At 42.8% G+C, this 20,389-nt stretch overlaps 1 protein-coding gene across 4 annotated transcripts in view; it reads left to right on the top strand.

Moving 5' to 3' along the window:
* The window catches only part of LOC138969300 (E3 ubiquitin-protein ligase HERC2-like), a 156,792-nt gene that overhangs the window by 8,090 nt on the left and 128,313 nt on the right, over positions 1–20,389 (top strand). For all 4 annotated transcript variants that reach the window (XM_070342057.1, XM_070342056.1, XM_070342054.1 and 1 more), the window contains one exon: positions 820–937. In XM_070342057.1, coding sequence (XP_070198158.1) covers positions 820–937 — 118 coding nt within the window. The remainder of the gene's footprint in view (positions 1–819; positions 938–20,389) is intronic.

Raw genomic sequence — 20,389 nt, 5'->3', positions numbered from 1 at the left:
TTTGACGATGGGAATCACAGCCAACATGTCAGGGGCGGATCAGTTGCTTTGTAAGGGGGGGGGGGGGGGCACTTTGAATCGAAAGTGAATGTGATGGGCGCGAAGCGCCCGAATTTGCTAGGGGGGTCCGGGGCATGCCCCCCCCGGAAAAAAAATGTGCCCAAAGAAGCAAAATGGTGCCATCTGGTGCCATTTGAACTTAGAAATGGTCATAGAATCAGCATAGACAAATCTTTTTTTTTTCTTCTTTTTTTTTTGTCGGGGGGGGGGGGGGGGCACGTGCCCCCTGTGCCCCCCCCCCCCCCTCGTCCGCCCCTGCATGTTGTCATGTCTAAGATGATGGAGACAAATCCGTTTCAAGGAACGCTCCGCGTGATAAATGCGACGAGCTCCTATCAAAAGCAAGAGTTAGTGTATGCAAATCTACATTGTACTGGCTGTTTTCACTGACTTGGCTTGCCTTGACCTGAACGGCATGGTTAGCAAGCGGTTGTGAGTGACTTATGAGATGCGCTTGTCAAGAATAGAATCACTGAGAGACAGAGCTCTCTTAAAGCATAGAGAGCATACACAAAATAGCAGCTTATGAAAAATGACAAGTGGATGTGTATACAGTGTTACCTGTGATGAAAGAACACCCAAGGGACCAACTAAGTGTCCTAACATTATTTTGCAGGTGGCCTCTCATGACAGGTATATTTTGATCAAGATAATAGACAAAGGGACAACAGCTAGGGAATGTCCGTTCTAAGGAGGTGTCCTTCACACCCAAGGGGTCTCACGTTGCAGGTGTCACTGTAGTGTTTTCACTGCTTTCAGCTTGCCTTGACCCATGAAGGACTGAGTGAACTATGGAATGAGCTTGTCAAGGATGGAGAACTGTTGCCCGCCACCACTGAGGCACTCGTCAACACCGCTGGTGCTCTTGCCTCCAAAGGTGAGTGGTTCTTCTTTTCTGTTCACGTGTGAAGATGTCAGAATGTTTTGTTTGTCTGTTTGTTGTGGGAAGTTTTTGTTTGATGGGTTTGGGCTGGTTGGTTAGTTTGTTGCCCGGGTTTAGCGAGGATCACTTCTTCACCGGTGTCCTCTTCTTCAATCTGTTCATTTCACCGAATCCATTTTGGACTGCAGCCGCTCTCGACTTGCAGCACGACAATGAGTTGATTAAAAAAAAAACTCTTTCCCATGGTAATACATCTATACATCTATACATATAAATAAAAGAGAGTGTCTGTCTGTGTGTCTGTCTGTGGTCGCCATACCTCTGAGATGGCAAGAGGCAGGAACAAGATAGTGTGCACGTACACTCCCTAGGTGCCGCAGATGTGCACCTGGGTTTTAGTTTCTTGATTCATTGTTTCCTTTCTCAGATTATGGACCTCCCATTTATTGAATACAGCCTATATGGTGCAAGACCAGTTCAGTGCCTACTGTTCACCTGTAGCAAGCACATCATGCCAGTGATATTAGAGACTTGCTATTGCTCCTATGAGGGGAAGAAATGAAGAATGAAAAATTAACTGGACAGTTCCGGAAATTTCTAGAAGGTAAGGGAGATAACTGTTCACCTGTAGCAAGCACATCATGCCAGTGATATTAGAGACTTGCTATTGCTCCTATGTGGGGAAGAAATGAAGAATGAAAAATTAACTGGACAGTTCCGGAAATTTCTAGAAGGTAAGGGTCTTTTTTGTCTGTGGTCGCCATACCTCTGAGATGGCAAGAGGCAGAAACAAGATAGTGTGCACGTACACTCCCTAGGTGCCGCAGATGTGCACCTGGGTTTTAGTTTCTTGATTCGTTGTTTCCTTTCTCAGATTATGGACCTCCCATTTATTGAATACAGCCTATATGGCGCAAGACCAGTTCAGTGCCTACTGTTCACCTGTAGCAAGCACATCATGCCAGTGATATTAGAGACTCGCTATTGCTCCTATGACGGGAAGAAATGAAGAATGAACAAGTCACGTAAGGCGAAAATACAATATTTAGTCAAGTAGCTGTCGAACTCACAGAATGAAACTGAACGCAATGCCATTTTTTAGCAAGACCGTATACTCGTAGCATCGTCAGTCCACCGCTCATGGCAAAGGCAGTGAAATTGACAAGAAGAGCGGGGTAGTAGTTGCGCTAAGAAGGATAGCACGCTTTTCTGTACCTCTCTTTGTTTTAACTTTCTGAGCGTGTTTTTAATCCAAACATATCATATCCATATGTTTTTGGAATCAGGAACCGACAAGGAATAAGATGAAAATGTTTTTAAATTGATTTGGACAATTTAATTTTGATAATAATTTTTATATATTTAATTTTCAGAGCTTGTTTTTAATCCGAATATAACATATTTATATGTTTTTGGAATCAGCAAATGATGGAGAATAAGATAAACGTAAATTTGGATCGTTTTATAAAATTTTTATTTTGTTTTACAATTTTCAGATTTTTAATGACCAAAGTCATTAATTAATTTTTAAGCCACCAAGCTGAAATGCAATACCGAAGTCCGGGCTTCGTCGAAGATTACTTGACCAAAATTTCAACCAATTTGGTTGAAAAATGAGGGCGTGACAGTGCCGCCTCAACTTTCACGAAAAGCCGGATATGACGTCATCAAAGACATTTATCAAAAAAATGAAAAAAACGTTCGGGGATTTCATACCCAGGAACTCTCATGTCAAATTTCATAAAGATCGGTCCAGTAGTTTAGTCTGAATCGCTCTACACAGACACACACACACACACACACACACACGCACATACACCACGACCCTCGTTTCGATTCCCCCTCGATGTTAAAATATTTAGTCAAAACTTGACTAAATATAAAAATTAACTGGACAGTTCCGGAAATTTCTAGAAGGTAAGGGAGATAACTCTTTTTTGTCTGTGGTCGCCATACCTCTGACATGGCAAGAGGCAGGAACAAGATAGTGTGAACGTACACTCCCTAGGTGCCGCAGATGTGCACCTGGGTTTTAGTTTCTTGATTCATTGTTTCCGACTTTCTCAGATTATAGACCTCCCATTTATTGAATACAGCCTATATGGTGCAAGACCAGTTCAGTGCCTACTGTTCACCTGTAGCAAGCACATCATGCCAGTGATATTAGAGACTCGCTATTGCTCCTATGAGGGGAAGAAATGAAGAAAGAAAAATTAACTGGACAGTTCCGGAAATTTCTAGAAGGTAAGGGAGATAACTCTTTTTTTGTATCCAAACAAAGGAGGTAAAGCTAATGATAATGGGATAGCGAGCGTCTTAAATTGCTACAGGGCTCCGCTTACTCCCGGGCGAAGCCGGGCTTAACTGCTAGTGTTTATATATAATTCCCCGTCCTGCCAGGCTTTCATAACCTTTCTCCTTACAAGAAGGGGTTGAAAAAGAGGTCAACTGAATTGGAATTTCAGGAAAGTCTGACAAAAGTGCAGGTGAACATACACATGTTCGTACACACTCTCCGTTCAAAAGCGTTGTATATTCCCATGACCTCAAGTCAAGACATGGAGCGTCTAGTCTCAAGATGCGTGCCCATGCGTGTTCTTTCATTCTCGTCTGCATTCTCCCAGAGCCAGCACCCTTATCATATGAAGACGTAAATCGCAACCAGTCGCCACATGATTGTCTTGGGACATGTATATTAACTGCTGTTATTTGTTGCCGTTGGATACAGAGGTGTGTAAATGTCGGCGCGAAAATGTCTGACACTGGCGAAAAACAGCGGCCAAGCAAAGGTTAGTCACCTGTGTCTGCGAGACGCTCTGAAACACTGAGGGAAAAAGGCTGCATAATTCATAAAGGTCAATCTTCACTTTTAGCAGACTCCCGTTGTGCGCAATCAGTAGTTTCCATTGTGTCATGGGCATTTGACATTGGATCTTTCCGGTTGGAGTACGCAATGGATTTTGTATGTGCGCTCAACAAGTTTGTGAATTGTGTGACAATTGTTGTGCAGAATCATTAGGTTTTATTGTGCCTTCGTGGGATCTTTCCATTGGAGTACACTTAGTTGATTTTTTTGCTAACGCTGAGTGACTTTGTGAATTATGTGACAATGAACTTTGATGCAGTTCTATGTGGACCGGTGTGTCAATTAGTATGGTCGTCATTCGGTGAAAGAAAATGTTGAAGTTTTTATTTTCTTATTGAGAGCATCTTACTTTAGTGTGCATTAAAGAAGAATTTTGAATAGGGAAAAATACGAACATTTCAACATTTTGTCCCAAATGATCAAGTTTACTTAAGAAGAAAGTGCAACCAGTAAGTTCACCGTTTCCGAGGACGACTTATCTTTTATATTGGCTTGGAGATATGAGTACTTTGACTGTACTGAACATTTGCTGTGTAGTTTTCATATCTGTGCTCATAGTTTTGGAGAGAGAAAAAAAAGAAGAAGAAAATCTGAAGTTTGTTGAAACCAAAGCGCAGCGGAGCCTGTCATTGTGCAGAAGAAAAGTGTGTATTTCTCACATCAGCAAATGTGATGGTTTCGTGCTATTCGTTAATGTCTTTACCTTGAGCATAGTATACCTTGTAAGATACTTGTGCTGCTTTTTGTTGTTGTTGATCATACTTCATTATTGCATATGCCAAGTGAATGAAACATATTTCCAGAAGATTCAACAGTACAACAATGATATTTTAATAAAGACCGTACTTTATATTTGTTTCTCAGTCTTTATTATAAATTTTCATTGACAACACACGGGAGGCCTTCCTCTCTTTCAAAAATACGAAACAAGCAAAACAACTTGTCAACTACCCCTCCCGTCAGAACTATGATAAACATCCTCTATGGGAATCAAGTCTCGAGGCAAAGTCTGGTCATTAGTTCCAATTTGCCATCCGTTTCTACATCGCCGGGACGCATATTTCTCTCTGCAGGAATCGTTTTGCGATTGATATTCACACCAATTAGTAAGTGGCTTGCAGTGCGGTTCAAATAATGCATAAAGTGTTTTAGTGTGTGTTTGCGTGTGGGTGTGTGTGCGTGTGTTTGCGTGTGTGAGTGTTACATAGTTTTCCATCGGATTTTATTCAACGTGGACCTTTCCACCGTAGTTTTCTTTATTCTGGTAAATGTGACGCTATGCTACTTGAAAATGACGACATTTATTTAATGACATATTTGCAATGACGGAGGCCACATTCTATCTTTGGGGATGTCAGTTTACCTTCATCATGCAGTCAGTTGCTGGGCATACTATCCTCCACCTCTCCCTCTTCTACTCTCATTGTGTGTGTGTGTGTGTGTGTGTGTGAGTGTGTGTGTGTGTGTGTGTGTGTGTGTGTGTGTGTGTGTGTGTGTGTGTGTGTGTGTGTGTGTGTGTTAGAAATAATTGAACTTCATTGATGGTCTATTGTGTGTCAACCTGTTTCGTTTGATATCAATGAACGTGTTTGATATTATTGCACATAGCTTTTTTTTGAAGTACAGCGGAACCCCCTGTTTAAGACCCCAGAATTAAGGACCCCCCCTTTGTTTTTATGGCGCGGCTTTCTGAGTCTTTCTGTTCTAAGCGTCTGTAAATCTACCTCCATTTTGTTTTTGTATTTAAGACCTGATTTTTTCAAGGTCCTATCAGGGGGTTCCACTCTAACTGGTACTTGCATGTACCCAGTTCTCTCCAAAGAAGATGTTGACGCTGGAAGATGTTTCTTGTGTTGATGAGCGCAGCTGTTGCCTGTCTTCTGTCTTGTTAGTTTTGATGCAAAACTTTGCCGGGTTGGCTTTGCTAAAAATAGTGATTTTGTGCTGTCTTTGGGAAGAATGGGGTGAGGGTGGCGGTTAAGGGTCGGGGGATGGGGTGGGGGAGTAGACGCTGGTGAAGGGAGGGGGGGGGGGAGGGGAGAAAGGGAGGGGTGGTTGTTGTAAGAGGAAGGCGACTTACATTCTGTGCGGTGCTTTTGTGCGTTGGTTATGGGTGCTTCTTCTTTCTTTCTTCATTTTTGGCTCACGAAGTGTAGCCTATGCGATCGTAACTTTTTGGCTCACGAAGTGTAGCCTATGCGATCGTAACTTTGTCTGTCTGTGCGTTTGTGCGTGTGTGTGTGCGTGCGTGTGTGTGTATGTCTGTGGTAGAAACTTTAACATTTCCGAGTCTATGTGTGAGTGGTTATCCAAGACTATGGATAAAGCTCGCATAAGATTACGTCACGGTCAAAAGTGTTTGACGTCAATTAATGCATCATGACGGCATGCCTCCCTGTAGTCTTTCTCTCTCGCGTGGTGTGTGTGGTCTCGGTCATTGTTATTTTGAGCGGGCCGAGACTATTTGGCAGTCGTGTCCCTGTAAGTAGGCTACATGCAGACAGACAGATCTAGATCGAGTGTCTCTCTTTCTTGCACAGTGTCACCTAAGCTTACTGTGTGTGTGGGTGTGTATGTGTGACGGAGTGATTGAGTTTGTGTTACTGTTTGTCTATTTCTTACGTGAGACTTGAAGGCTTCGCCTCTTGTTTTTCTTGGGCAAACTTACATATATCAGAACCAAAAACATCAAAGAGAGAAGTGTCTATTATGTATTCACGGGAGTATTGAGTGAATACACACACACGCACGCACGTGCACGAATGCATGCACACACGCACTGCCTCTCGCACACACACGCAGGCGGTATTATGCTTTTGTTGTCAATACTGGCATTCTTTTAAAACTGACCTTAGCACTCTTATTCCATAACTTTTACAATTGAGGTAAGCGGCATCGGCGTGCTATATCTCTTTAAATTGACTTGGGCTCTTGTTGTTCATACGGCGTTCTGTAGCCTTTTGAAAATAAGCTCTCGCAATGGCGTACCATAAGCTAGTCCCCAGTCCTGTCAGCGGTACAACAGCTCGTGCGTCCGTTGTGGGGCATTTGCTATTTTTTCACCGTGAAGGGATGCATTTTTTTACTTGTTTTGTTTTCCAATCGGCGTTCTGTAGCTTTTCTTAAAATAAGCTCTGGCACTGGCATACCGTAACTTCTCATTCCAGCAAAGAGCTTCCCCTACCCTTTGATTCCAGTTAGCAGTATACGCCTGTGCGACCGCTTTTAAAGCGTTTACCATTTTGTTCCCCGTGTACAAATGCACTGTATGGGGTGCAAGTTCTCGCGTACGGATTGGATGCTGGTGCGAAGACACGACCGTATGCTCGATCTTCTGTTATTTTTGTTGACATTTTGGGAAACTTTCTGACTCACTTGGTACACTTCCAAGACTTTTTCGCGGCTTCTCTCTCTCACACCCCCCCCCCCCCCTTTTTTTTTTCCTCTCTCTTTTTATGTGTTTGGTTTGTGCGCTGTCTGTTCATCCCTTTCAACCCTTGCAGGCGAAGTCATGGCCAGGATCAGTGTTGAGGGTTGTGATCGTTGTGCCGGGGATCAAGTGGGTAGGGTTGGGGAGGGAATGGAGAGGGATTGCATTTGTAAAGTGCATTGCAAAACAAGAAACCTCTTCGCAGAACTCGCGGTTGAGTATTTATGGTTAATTAATAGGAAGAGTTGTGCTGGAGACGGAGGGATTGGAGTGGGGGGTGGAGTATGGGAGGGGGAGGGGGCGGTTGGGGTGTTGAGAAATGCATTTGAAAAATATGTTGCCAAAAATTGTGGGTGTTGTCTTCTTTTCTGGCTTTTTATTACATTTAGTCAAGTTTTGACTAAATGTTTTAACATAGAGGGGGAATCGAGGGTTGTGGTGTCTGTCTGTCTGTCTGTCTGTCTGTCTGTGCGTAGAGCGATTCAGACTAAACTACTGGACCGATCTTAATGAAATTTGACATGAGAGTTCCTGGGTATGATATCCCCGGATGTTTTTTCATTTTTTCGATAAATACCTTTGATGACGTCATATCCGGCTTTTTGTAAAAGTTGAGGCGGCACTGTCACACCCTCATTTTTCTATCAAATTGATTGAAATTTTGGCAAAGCAATCTTCGACGAAGGCCGGACTTTGGTATTGCATTTCAGCTTGGTGGCTTAAAAACTAATGAATGAGTTTGGTCATTAAAAATCGGAAACTTGTAATTACATTTTTTTTTATTAAACGATCCAAAAATAAATTCATCTTATTCTTCGTCATTTTCTGATTCCAAAAACATATACATATGTTATATTTGGATTACAAACAAGCTCTGAAAATTAAAAATATGAAAATTATGATTATAATTAATTTTCCGAAATCGATTTAAAAACAATTTCATCTTATTCCTTGTCGGCCCCTGATTCCAAAAACATATAGATATGATATGTTTGGATTAAAAACAAACTCAGTAAGCTAAAAAGAATATACATACAGAAAAGCGTGTTATCCTGCTCAGCGCGACCACTACCGCACTATTCTGCATGGCTTGTCGATTTCACTGCCTTTGTCACGAGCGGTGGACCGACGAAACTACGAGTATGTTGTCAAAAAAGCAGTGCGTTCAGTTTCATTATGTGAGTTCGACAGCTTCACTAAAGTAAATGTTGTTATTTCGCCTTACGCGACTTGTTGGTTTTGTCAGCTGACGTGCAGGGAAATTCCAGATCTCCTTAAACTGGCATGAATTTTGGTGTGGTTTGTTTTTTTCACAGTGTATGTGTGTGTGTGTATGCGTGCGTGCGTGCGTGTGTGTGTGTGTGTGTGTGTGTTTGTGTGTAATCAGGCGAAGAAACCCCAGCCATGTGCTCATGATTTGCTTTTGGAGGATATCTGTCTGTCTGTCTGTCTGTCTGTCTGTGTGTGAGTGCACGCGTGTTGGTGATCATGTGATGAGATGTTGCCGTTTTGTGAAAAGAAAAATATACGGATCATGAGTGGAAGTCAACGATGTTATAACAAGTTCAACCACAAAATGTAGAGAACTCAGTTTGTTCTACAGTCCCTGGAACAACTAGCCCACTATTCCTACAGCTCACCAACCAAGCGCAGTATAGTTATGCCCAACGCCTTCAGATGTTTATGTAAATGGACACTGGTCCTCCGTTTTTTAAATTTTTTTAATACAATAGTATAAAATAGTGTACAATAAATATGAAGAACCCAATAGAGGTTCAGGGAAGGAAACACGCTGAAGCAGTTTAACTTTTTCAAACTCTTATAGTTCTATTGCATTCGCTTTCAGAAGCTCTTGATTCGCATCAGATATGTGGTGAAGGAAACTCGCCGAAAGAGTTCCTGAAACTCTTCAAGTTGAGGCTGTGATGTGCTGGTATTATTTTTGTTTAAACAGTATTTTATTCGTAAACAGACACATGATAATATAACAACATCATTAAGAAGGAGCACAACAAGTTTAAAACTTATAAGTGCTCACATAAACATGCCTGAAATTTCATGGCGGAATATGATCAATGCGACACATTTTTTCAAGAAAAAAAAAGGAGAAAAACAACAAGAAAAACTTAGTTTGAATTATCGAACACAATCTGTGCTAGTATTATTGACGTGGGTGGTAGGTAGGTTTACATCCTGTGTTTGATGCAGCATCCATGTGCTTTTGAATGAAGAGCTTCTAACAGCAAATTAAACAGATCAGGAAATAATTACTTTGGTGGATTAGTGGCGCTGTTTGGTAAGTAAATGAGCGGGGCCAAAAAAACTGCCTTTGTAGTTTGTGGCATCAGTTGCAAATTTTGATGTAATGCGGATGGTAGAGGAAGGACAGGATATCCGTTGCCAGCTTCAAGAAAGAAAAGGAAGTGCAGTGGAATTTTCCAAGTTCGAATTTTTCTTTGTTTGTAGATTATTTTAAAATGTAGGCTTGTTGTGAATGTGCATGGTGTTTATTATCATAGTTTCCAACAATGACGTGCACAATTATTTGTGTATGCCGCCTTCCCTTACGTACGCGATTTCGCGTAGGGGAACACACGTACCTCACACACACACATACACACGTACGCACGCACGCACAGCTGTTGGCATGCGAACCAGTTCAGTGTAAATAGAGAAAAGAATGTTAGAAGCCATCAGCGAAGGTTTTTTTTTCTCAAAAAGAGAGTAATTTGTTACCCTGGCAACCACACCTGCGTCAACGTGTCGTCACCGCAACGGCAATTTGTGGCAGAAGACAGGTAGCTCAATCCCCCATTGCGCCACTTTGGGCGAGTTTCGCGGCGTCAGATTCTGTTGTTGTGACGCCGTGTTTTGATGCTCTTCGGCTTTCTCTTTCACATCTTCTTGCTCTCTCACGCTCTTTTCCCGTACCTTCGTTTTCCCCTGTAAGTTTAGAAAACAGCAGCCTTCTTACCTGCGTCATAGTCGAATACCAGATTTTTGCTTCAGCCCTCTCGCCAAGGCTCAGCTGACTGCCAATGTTTTGGTAAGGGAAAACGAAACCAGATTCCTTCTTCCCTACCGAGACACTTTTGAACCTCTTCATTTTTGACTTGGTGTGCAAGTTGGAACTTTGTGTGTTTTTACAATGGCTGTAGCTTTTGTGGTTGTGGTTTTGTAAGTGCGTGTGAGCTTGCTTGTCTCTGTCATATGCGTTAGAATGTGACTGTTTAATCTTGTTGTTTTCGTTTTGATGGGTTTGCGTTCATGTGGATAACTCATTATTTGTAGCGTTACAGCCAAAACCCGGACATAAATATCTTAGTTCTGGCACCTACCTGTTATTAAGAAAGATGTACCTATCGGTTAAAAAGGCAGGTGTACCTACCGATACAATCCAGGTGTACCAACCCGTTGTGCACATAGACACATACAATGAATGCTTGCAAAAGTAAGTCAGCACCTACTTTCAAAGTTGTTCTCAGGAACGCATGTGTTGTTTTTGGACCTTCTGCGCAAGAGGTTCCCGCTTTTAGTGTTGATTTTGGGAGAGAAAAATATACACAACAAAGAGAGACAGAGTCTCTGTCTCTCTTTGTTCGTGTATATTTTTTCTCCCCAAAACAGAGTCGTATATAATATATTCCTTCTTCTCACATTTCCTTTCAAATAAAAATGTATGTATGCATGTGGTTATTAGTGCATAAGTATGCGTGTGTGTATACACTGTGCTGTTATGGAGTGTGTTATTTATATGATGTTAGCCTTGGCAGAAGCTGATGAAATTGAGACAGGAAAGAAATGCGTTGGAGACAGTTTTGTGTATTTTGTAGTGATCAGTTTTCTCGTAAATTGTGTGTGTGTCTTTGTGTAATTAGTGCACAGACGTATGCGCGCTGCATGGCTCGATAGAGCATAATATTTCTGGTGCTAATTTTGGCAAGAAACACAAAGAACAAGGACGTTAGTCATTTGAGACTTGTTTGCGAACTCGTATTTCAGAGAGAAAGACAGACAGACAGACAGAACGGGTGTGTGTGTGTGTGTGTGTGTGTGTGTGTGTGTGTGTGTGTGTGTGTGTGTGTGTGTGTGTGTGTGTGTGTGTGTGTGTGTGTGTGTGTGTGTGTTTTAACGAAACATGTCCATTTGAATCTTGTAGAGATATGACCAACGATATCTATAATTAACTTTATACATCCGTTGCGAAGATGACCAACAGTGGTTCCTGCAACGTAACGAATCCAGATCCAGAACTTTGCGACAATGGGTGAACAACAGGTTTGTTTTTTAAAGTACACAAGACTAAAAACCAAAAAAACAACAAAAAAAGCACCTTCCATATCGCATTCCAATGGCAATGCGAGTTCTTATGAAGGACAAAGAGACCGACAGACAGGCTGGTATACAGAAAGACAGACAAAAAGTGAGCGCCCCTATCCCGCACTGACCTTGCGCCGTTCTTACAGTGTAATCCCTACGGAGAAAATATTTTCCAAGACTTGTCTGCTTGTTCCAGAAGTTCATACACCCATTATTTCCTGAGTTTACGCACGGCATAACCAGTTCCTCATCGTTTCTCTTTGATCGTAGAATTATTATTAAAACAACACCTCCCCCAATCCCTCCCAACCTTTTCCCCTTTTGAGAGCTGAAAACCAGACATTTATTTGAAGGAGCAGGGGCTGAAATTACAGCTTTTTACTAATTAACCGATGACTGAGATGAGACATTGTCTTTGTGGGGTGCTTCTGGGCGATCCTATAAGAAGACATACGTACATTCAAAGAAGCTAAAAGGTTGTACACTTTTAACGAGGCTGCGCCGAAAAATAAACAAACAGAAAGACAGAAAACACAAGAATATCAATCATGTACAGTATTAAAAAATTTAAAAAAAAGACGAAGGGTAAACTGAAGAAAAACCCACCAGAACAGAACATCCGACCCAAACAGCGGGGGCTGAAGTTGTAGCTTTGTGCTAATTACCTGTAGAGAAGTCTCCTTCGTGGGGTGCCAAGTTAAAGTAGGTTTGTGTATCGCCCGGGGTTCTTACCTGTTGTCTCACTTCTGCTCTGATGTCTGCCTGTAAGCTGTGTGAGCGATTCCAGGTGTTCGGCGTCTCTCTTTTGTTTTACCTTCGGAGTTTTAGCGGAAATTTTAGCGGAGATGTGAGCGAGATGACTGTAGTTTGGTGTCACCCCTCATACTTCAAGCCCCCTCCCCCCCCCCCTTCTTCCATCCATCCATCCCACCTCACCTCCCTTTTTACCAAGAGTTTTTTTTAACAATTTCTTTTTTAGAAATCGATTTTGAGAAGGGGGGGGGGGGGAGGGGGTTGTATCGACTGTTCTGTCTGACAGTGGCAGTATAATGCGGAGAAACACGCACGCGCGCGTATATATAAACACAAACGGACAGACAGACACGATGGCAAACACAAGCACGCTCACACTCACTCACGGGTATAACGTACCAACAAGTGATGCCAGAAAGCAACATTGCTGAGAAGTGACCGAAGGCATGTACAAGTATGATGGGGAGGAGGAGCTATTTTTGAAGCATATTTCCTGTGTTTGAATTTACATCACTTATGTTGGGGGGGGGGGGGGGGGAGGGGGGGAGGTATGTGACATCTTCAGTGGATCGACTTGCTTAACAGCAACAGAATAACAGGAAGAATTATTATGAAAATTTACCGTAGGCATGTATTTGGTTTAGTGTCACTTTTGAGGCAGATCTTACCTGGGGTGTTGGTGTAAACAATTTATTGGTATGTATATTGTATAAAGGTTAAAAGTGCTGTCACTCGTGTGTTTGTGACATTTTTTTCAAAGGTTAAAAGTGCGATCAGTCAAGCTTTACATTTTACGAGGACACTTGTGACAGTTGTGAATTAATATGACTGTTATATATTGCTCTGACTTGGCATGTGCTCACCTCACTACATCGACAGAAGCCAGGTAACCTAACCGTCTACGTGTGCCCGTTATACATCATAAACTATGCTTTTAGGGGAAAGGTATACCATTCAGTTTTGCTGCATTGATCTAGCTGTATATAAACATACTGCACGTCGCATCTCGTGGTTGGTCAGGTCACACGTCTTCTCACTGGGATGCCTTCTGGCACCGGTAGTCAGCAAAACGCCGAAACTTAATGATTTCAAGTCGCCTAAATATATAACCTTCCATTCGACAGAACTGCCGAAATTTGTCATGGTTGGGGGTAAAGGTAAAGCAATTACAAGACTGCTGAGACTTTTTTTTTTTGCCGTTTTGGCAAATGTGTGGAAGAAAATGAATCCTTGCAACACATCTGTCTCATGTTGCTTGCAGTGCGTGGCGAGCTGCATTCAAACTGAACAGGCTGTGGGGTAGACTCATTAATTAAGTGTGTATGATTTAGAAGACAGCGAATGTCCATTGGCCTTTGTGTCATACGAGAAGTACTATATTGTAATGGGGTATCAGTGCAACTGTGTAAGGTGTGTAGCTGCGGACCATAGACAATTGCGTAGAGCTAGTTGCATGCAGCAAAGTTGCGTGCTGTAACAAACCCCTTACCTGGCAAGATTATGTTAGAAAGCTACGAACGGATCCTGTATGAATCTCTCTCACCCTGAATAATCATGTAGGGGAAACAAGCTCGAGGTTTATTTTCACCACGAGAAGCCTCGTATCATTGTACCAATCGTATTGCTATAGACCCGTAGTGCCATATTCCCCGTCTGCTTGTTGAATATCTCTATGACCTCTTCCACAACGGAACCTGGGTGTCTGGTGATGAAATGTCTGTATCTTTCTGGCCTGTGGCCCACCGAGAAAGGGTAGATCGGAACGGGTGGAGATTGGAGGATGAGGGTGGAAAATGAGGAAGGAGGGGGGGGGGGGAGCGGACGTAAGAGCTGTAGGTATAGCCAGAGACGAGAGAAAAAACCAGAAATTCATGTCTGTGAGAAAAAACAGATTGTCTTTTGACTTTTATTTACTACATGTACAGTCTCCCGTATAGTTCAGGGGGATGGAGGGGAGGGGGGGGGGGGTAGGAATGGGTGGATTTGGGGTGGAGAGAATAAGAGGTTGTCATCATGTCTGGCCTTGATAGCGGCAAGCTGAAACAATCAGTGTCGGCTTGAGACAGAGAGGAAAAAGAACAGTTTGCCGGGTGGTGGTATTTTGATGTGACGGCTGCTATCAGTACAAGGAGATTGTCCACGCGCGTGTGTCGGAGAGCGGGATAAAAATGAAACGTTGTTCTTTCTAATGAAACGTTGTTCTTTCTTGTGTGATAAAAATGAAACATTGTTCTTTCTTGTGTGAAACAAATGAAACATTATTTCTTTTCTGCATACTTTAAAAGGAGATGCCGTTACAACTTTCCCATGGTGGGGATTTCGCGGTGTCCAGCTTTGTCCTTTTTAGAATTTGGTTTTGTGTCCAGAATTTGGTTTTGTGTCGCTTCGATTATCTGAAATGTTTAGATTGCTTTTCCGGTTTTGTTTTGGTCACAATTTGTTTTACTCATGAAACGTTGGAAAGGTGACTTAAAATTATATGAAAACCAATTGGAAATACATAATATGAAAAGCCCAGGGAGAGAGGCAAGTAGAAACGGATAGCACAATCGAAACTACACACTTGCAATAAATAGAACATGGTGTTTTTTTCTTCGGACTTGGAGGAAATGTATGAGATGGCGAAGTGAGCTAATGAAATGGTTATTGACCTTATGTATTTGTCAGGTTGTATAAGAGAAAAACAAAAGTGTTTTCACCGATATATTTTATCTAAGGAAAGCTTCGATGGTAGCAATGCAGTAAACAAATATGAGTCCACCCACAAGCAACAACTACTGCGATGCATGTTGTACATTTTCGTTCGCTATGATTTTGCCACCAATAAATGCCAGAGCATGGCAGATTACTACACCTCAAATCCGCTTCGAAGACTTTAACGCTCGGTGCAATAAATGCGTTACCTCCAGACATGAGTAGAGGAGTATAGTACGTGGCTCGGCTCCAGTAGCAGAGTGAATCGTCTGATTCACATTAGCTGCATGCATAACCATTTATTTGTTTACTCGTCGCGAGCATTGCATAAGAGGAAAGTGTTTACCGTCCGATCAAGGCAGGCCAAGTTCTGCAAGTATTCTTAAAGGCACAGTCCTTCGTGTGAAAATAGTTCTGTTCACTATCCGAGATATGAGGAGGTTTTTACGTGGGACAAGACCCTCCCCCTACTTGGACTTAAAGACCAAAAATCAAGATTTTAAGTGCTTCCTGTGCTTTAAAAAAAATTTTTGTAGGAATTAATTTCGCGAGTAGACACTATGGCAAGCCAAATCGGCCATGGACGCGCAGAATGAAGACACTAGTGACCGTTTAGAATGAAGACACTAGTGACCGTTTAGAATGAAGACACTAGTGACCGTTTAGAATGAAGACACTAGTGACCATTTAGAATGAAGACACTAGTGACCGTTTAGAATGAAGACACTAGTGACCGTTTAGAATGAAGACACTAGTGACCGTTTAGAATGAAGACACTAGTGACCGTTTAGAATGAAGACACTAGTGACCGTTTAGAATGAAGACACTAGTGACCGTTTAGAATGAAGACACTAGTGACCGTTTAGAATGAAGACACTAGTGACCGTTTAGAAATTGATCATAACAACATTCCCACTGTGCCCAGAAAACATCTGGAGTTTTGATTGTTGGTCTGTGTCCAAGTGGAGGGAAGATCTCACCTCGTGTTAATTACTTAAATTTACTTAAGTCTTTCGGATGAGACGAAAAACCGAGGTCCCTTCGTGTACACTACATTGGGGTGTGCACGTTAAAGATCCCACGATTGACAAAAGGGTCTTTCCTGGCAAAATTGTATAGGCATAGATAAAAATGTCCACCAAAATACCCGTGTGACTTGGAATAATAGGCCGTGAAAAGTAGGATATGCGCCGAAATGGCTGCGATCTGCTGGCCGATGTGAATGCGTGATGTATTGTGTAAAAAAATTCCATCTCACACGGCATGAATAAATCCCTGCGCCTTGAATATGTGCGCGATATAAATTGCATAAAAATAAAAATTTAAAAAAATTTAAAAATCCCTGCGCTTAGAACTGTACCCACGGAATACGCGCGATATAAGCCTCATATTGATTGATTGATTGAATTACTTAAAGACTGGCCAGATCTGAGATGGTCAGCCGAAGTGTCCACACGCAAAGGATTTTGCCGTTTAAATGCCGGTGCAGGTCTGCCTGCACGTGCAAGTCGTAAGCATAGTCATTTCGGTCATCGTTATGATGCCTTTCCCGTCCCTATGCTGTAATACGAATTGTTGACAGGTGAGTGTTGTACATTTAAACACTTATTGTGTTAGGTGCGAAGGAGAGGTACCCCTTATTTGCGCTGTAACGGCAGTTTGGGTGTGAATGCTGAATGTTAGGTGCGAACGAGAGATACCCCTTTTCTGCGCGGCAGTTGTTTGGGTGTGAATGCTGTATGTTATGTGTTAGGTGCGAACGAGAGACACCCCTTTTCTGCGCTGTAACGGCAGTTGTTTAGGTGTAAATGCTGTATGTTAGGTGCGAACGAGAGACACCCCTTTTCTGCGCTGTAACGGCAGTTGTTTAGGTGTAAATGCTGTATGTTAGGTGCGAACGAGAGATACCCCTTTTCTGCGCTGTAACGGCAGTTGTTTGGGTGTGAATGCTGTATGTTAGGTGCGAACGAGAGATACCCCTTTTCTGCGCTGTAACGGCAGTTGTTTGGGTGTGAATGCTGTATGTTAGGTGCGAACGAGAGGTACCCCTTTTCTGCGCTGTAACGGCAGTTGTTTGGGTGTGAATGCTGTATGTTAGGTGCGAACGAGAGGTACCCCTTTTCTGCGCTGTAACGGCAGTTGTTTGGGTGTGAATGCTGTATGTTATCGTTTGGCGAATATAAGAATTAGCCAAATTATTAGTGCACAGGATTTGTCATTCTATGTTTGTGATTTACCCCTCTCTCTCTCTCTCTCTCTCTCTCTCTCTCTCTCTCTCTCTCTCTCTCTCTCTCTCTCTCTCTCTCTCTCTCTCTCTCTCTCTCTCTCTCTCTCTCTCTTTTGTGTGTGTGTGTGTGTGTGTGTTTGTGTGTGTGTGTGTGTGTGTGTGTGTGTTTGTTCATCGTTTTACAACACACGCGCTTTCTTCTACCACCGATCTGCACTCTCTCATCTTCCTGAACTATTTGTTTTCTTGGTGTCAAGCTTTGGCCAGCATCCACAGCTGATTTTGCACGTGCATGTCGTTGACTTCTTTGCTGTTCAGTAGTGACTGCAACTTATATACAGGGCAAGTAGCTTACTTTAACCTAAGAACCAGAAGAACTGTGCCAGAGTGATTACAGGTCAGTGTCTGCAACTTATATTCAGAGCAAATACCTCACTCCATCCGAAGAACTGTGCAAGAGGAATTATGTGTTAGTGGCTGCAGCTTATATCAGTTCAGGGCAAGCAGCTTACTTTATCCGAAGCCTACCCAACGAACTGTGCAAGTTATTATTACGAACGAGTGGCTTCATTATTATATTCAGGGAAAGTAGCTTACTTTATCTAGAGTACCGGGTTGACCGTGCAACAATTAGTATGCTTAACTCGTGCGAACAGACTGACAGCCGCTCCGCACTTACGACAGTCTTCAAACCCGTTGCAGGTCAGTGAGGTGAGATGGAGATCGAGAGGCTAATTAAACCAGATACCTGTAACCACTGTGGTCAGCTCATTTGTCTTCACGGTCAGATCTTGGCTTAGCAGTAGAATAATTATCTCGGCTGTGGTCAGCTCATTTATCTGCACGGTCAGATCAAAACGCAGGCAGGGAAGAGGGTGGTGTTGTTGTTGACGACTTACAAGCAAACTTGACACCTGAAACATCCTCGGTATGCATCAGGCCTGTTTATTCTGGTTAAGTGTAGTGCTTCCGATGTGTGGGAAGATGCAGATGCCATGAAGACGTAGTTATTTGTCAGCAGAGTGGTCAGACGATTGTTAAACCTGTAGGTATTTTGTTAGGAGGATAGCGGTTGTGGATGGGTATGTAGGGGGAGGGGTGGTGGTGACGGCAGCGGAGGTGCGGGCTGGGCGGAGAGGTATTGCCCGTTTGTGGTTAGCCCTTAACAATGGTTCTTCGAAAATGTCGCATGATCTACACGCATGTATTTTTATGTGCATCGGAACAGATTAAGTTCGTCAAAAGTATACTTATTTTTATTTGCAATTGCTTACGCCTCAAAGCTCCTTTGGTCAACTATTTCTTCATACAGTCTAGTTAGTATGAATAAATGCACCCCCCTCGCCCCTCTCCAGGCATCCGAACAAGTTTAACTGAAAATGTAAGTCAGCTCTGTGCCTTTTCTTCGTGTGGCTCGTGCTGTCATTGCCACCATGCAGGTCTTCTGAAAAATGGAGCTGTCTAATACAGACCTAAAGGTACAGTCCGTCCGGCAAGCCGCAAATGGGCAATAAAAACTAAAAAGGTAATTCCAAACCCGATCACCTTGGAAGGAAAGGGAGCTCTTGGATGCCGGTGCAAGCTTTACCTTCGCTAAATAAAAAAAATTCACACATGTGCTAATTTAAAAAAAAAAGTTTTTAATTGTTTTTATTTTTACTTTTTATTTTAGGTAGCAGTAAAGGATGTTTTTCTTTCAAGACGGAATCCTCATAAAAGGTTAAGGCAGCTTTGACGACGAAGTCTTGTGCTACCGCTTTGTGATGTTACCGCGGGTTTTGCACCATGGCTTCTCCAAACAGCACAGCAGTTAATGACGTAAGCGATTCGTTATTGTTGGCGAATGCCGTGCGGCAGGTGAAGGGGGAGGGGTAGGAACAAATACGGCGTGCAAAAAGAATCAATTAGGGGTGCTTCCTGACTCCATGGTGCTGGCAGTTTCCTTCACTTTTTAACCCCTACGTGAACATTGTTGTTTAAAACGGGGACCTGAGATTGAACCTAGACTAGAGACTGAGAATAGGGCGCAAACAAATGAAAGCCACACCCCCAAGGCCACCAGAGACTATGGAGCTAACAAGCAGTATTGATAAGAATGACGTTCCTCATGTTCCTTGACTGACTGATGACCTGCGCTGCGAGCGTCTGTTCGTTCCGTTGCTGTCAGGAATACTTCGGTATGTTCAGGTCAACGGGTTGATTTGAAACTCACTTATCATGCCGCAGTAGCAGGTGGTCGAGTCTACCTGTTTAATGGGGCAGGGGTACATGCTTGATGACAGGTCTGAAGATATAGTAATAAAGACGACCTTGTAAACGAGTAGATTGCTTTGTCCGCTGGAGCCATACCTGAGCAGTAAAACAGAGATTGAGGTTCGATTAGTGGATGAAACAAGGGGAAGTCTAATTTGATTCGCTAAAACAATGTTCATGTCAGGTGCCAAAAGTGCTGACACATTTTGGGCACGCTTTTCATAACCCTTGGTTTGCCGCAGTTCCAAAATCAAAATAGTTGTCCAAACATCCCGTGCCAAATTGATCACAAAAACAATGACCACAACACACACACACTCACCATCACCACAATAACCCCTCCGACCCTCCCACCCCATACCCGACACTCCCACCCCCCCCCTCCCCTGCATCTTATTTCTTAATCCAAAACACCATGGGCCACAATCTCATCCCCCCGCGGGTTAGGGGGAAGAATTCACCCGATGCTCCCCAGCATATCGTAAGAGGCGACTAACGGATTCTGTTTCTCCTGTTACCCTTGTTAAGTGTTTCTTGTATAGAATATAGTCAATTTTTGTAAATATTTTAGTCAAGCAGTATGTAAGAAATGTTAGGTCCTTTGTACTGGAAACTTGCATTCTCCCAGTAAGGTAATATATTGTGCTGCGTTGCGGGCCCCTGGGGAAGGTTTTTGATTAGTGCTTTTGTAAACAAGAAACAATTGAGAAGTGGCTCTATTCCATCTCCCCCCTTTCCCCGTCGCGATATAACCTTCGTGGTTGAAAACGACGTTAAACACCAAATAAAGAAAGAAAGACAATGTCATGGAAGAAAATGAGTAAAACTTAGCCTGGGCCGAGGTTGAAAACTCCATTCCAGACTCGGCAGGGTTCTTCCCCTAAAATGCTTGAACACACACAC

The sequence above is a fragment of the Littorina saxatilis genome, linkage group LG6 (genome assembly GCF_037325665.1).
Source record: "Littorina saxatilis isolate snail1 linkage group LG6, US_GU_Lsax_2.0, whole genome shotgun sequence".
NCBI classification, from domain to species: domain Eukaryota; kingdom Metazoa; phylum Mollusca; class Gastropoda; order Littorinimorpha; family Littorinidae; genus Littorina; species Littorina saxatilis.
The sequence above is the reverse complement of the archived record's forward strand: the minus strand, read 5'-3'. Positions and strand labels throughout refer to the sequence as shown.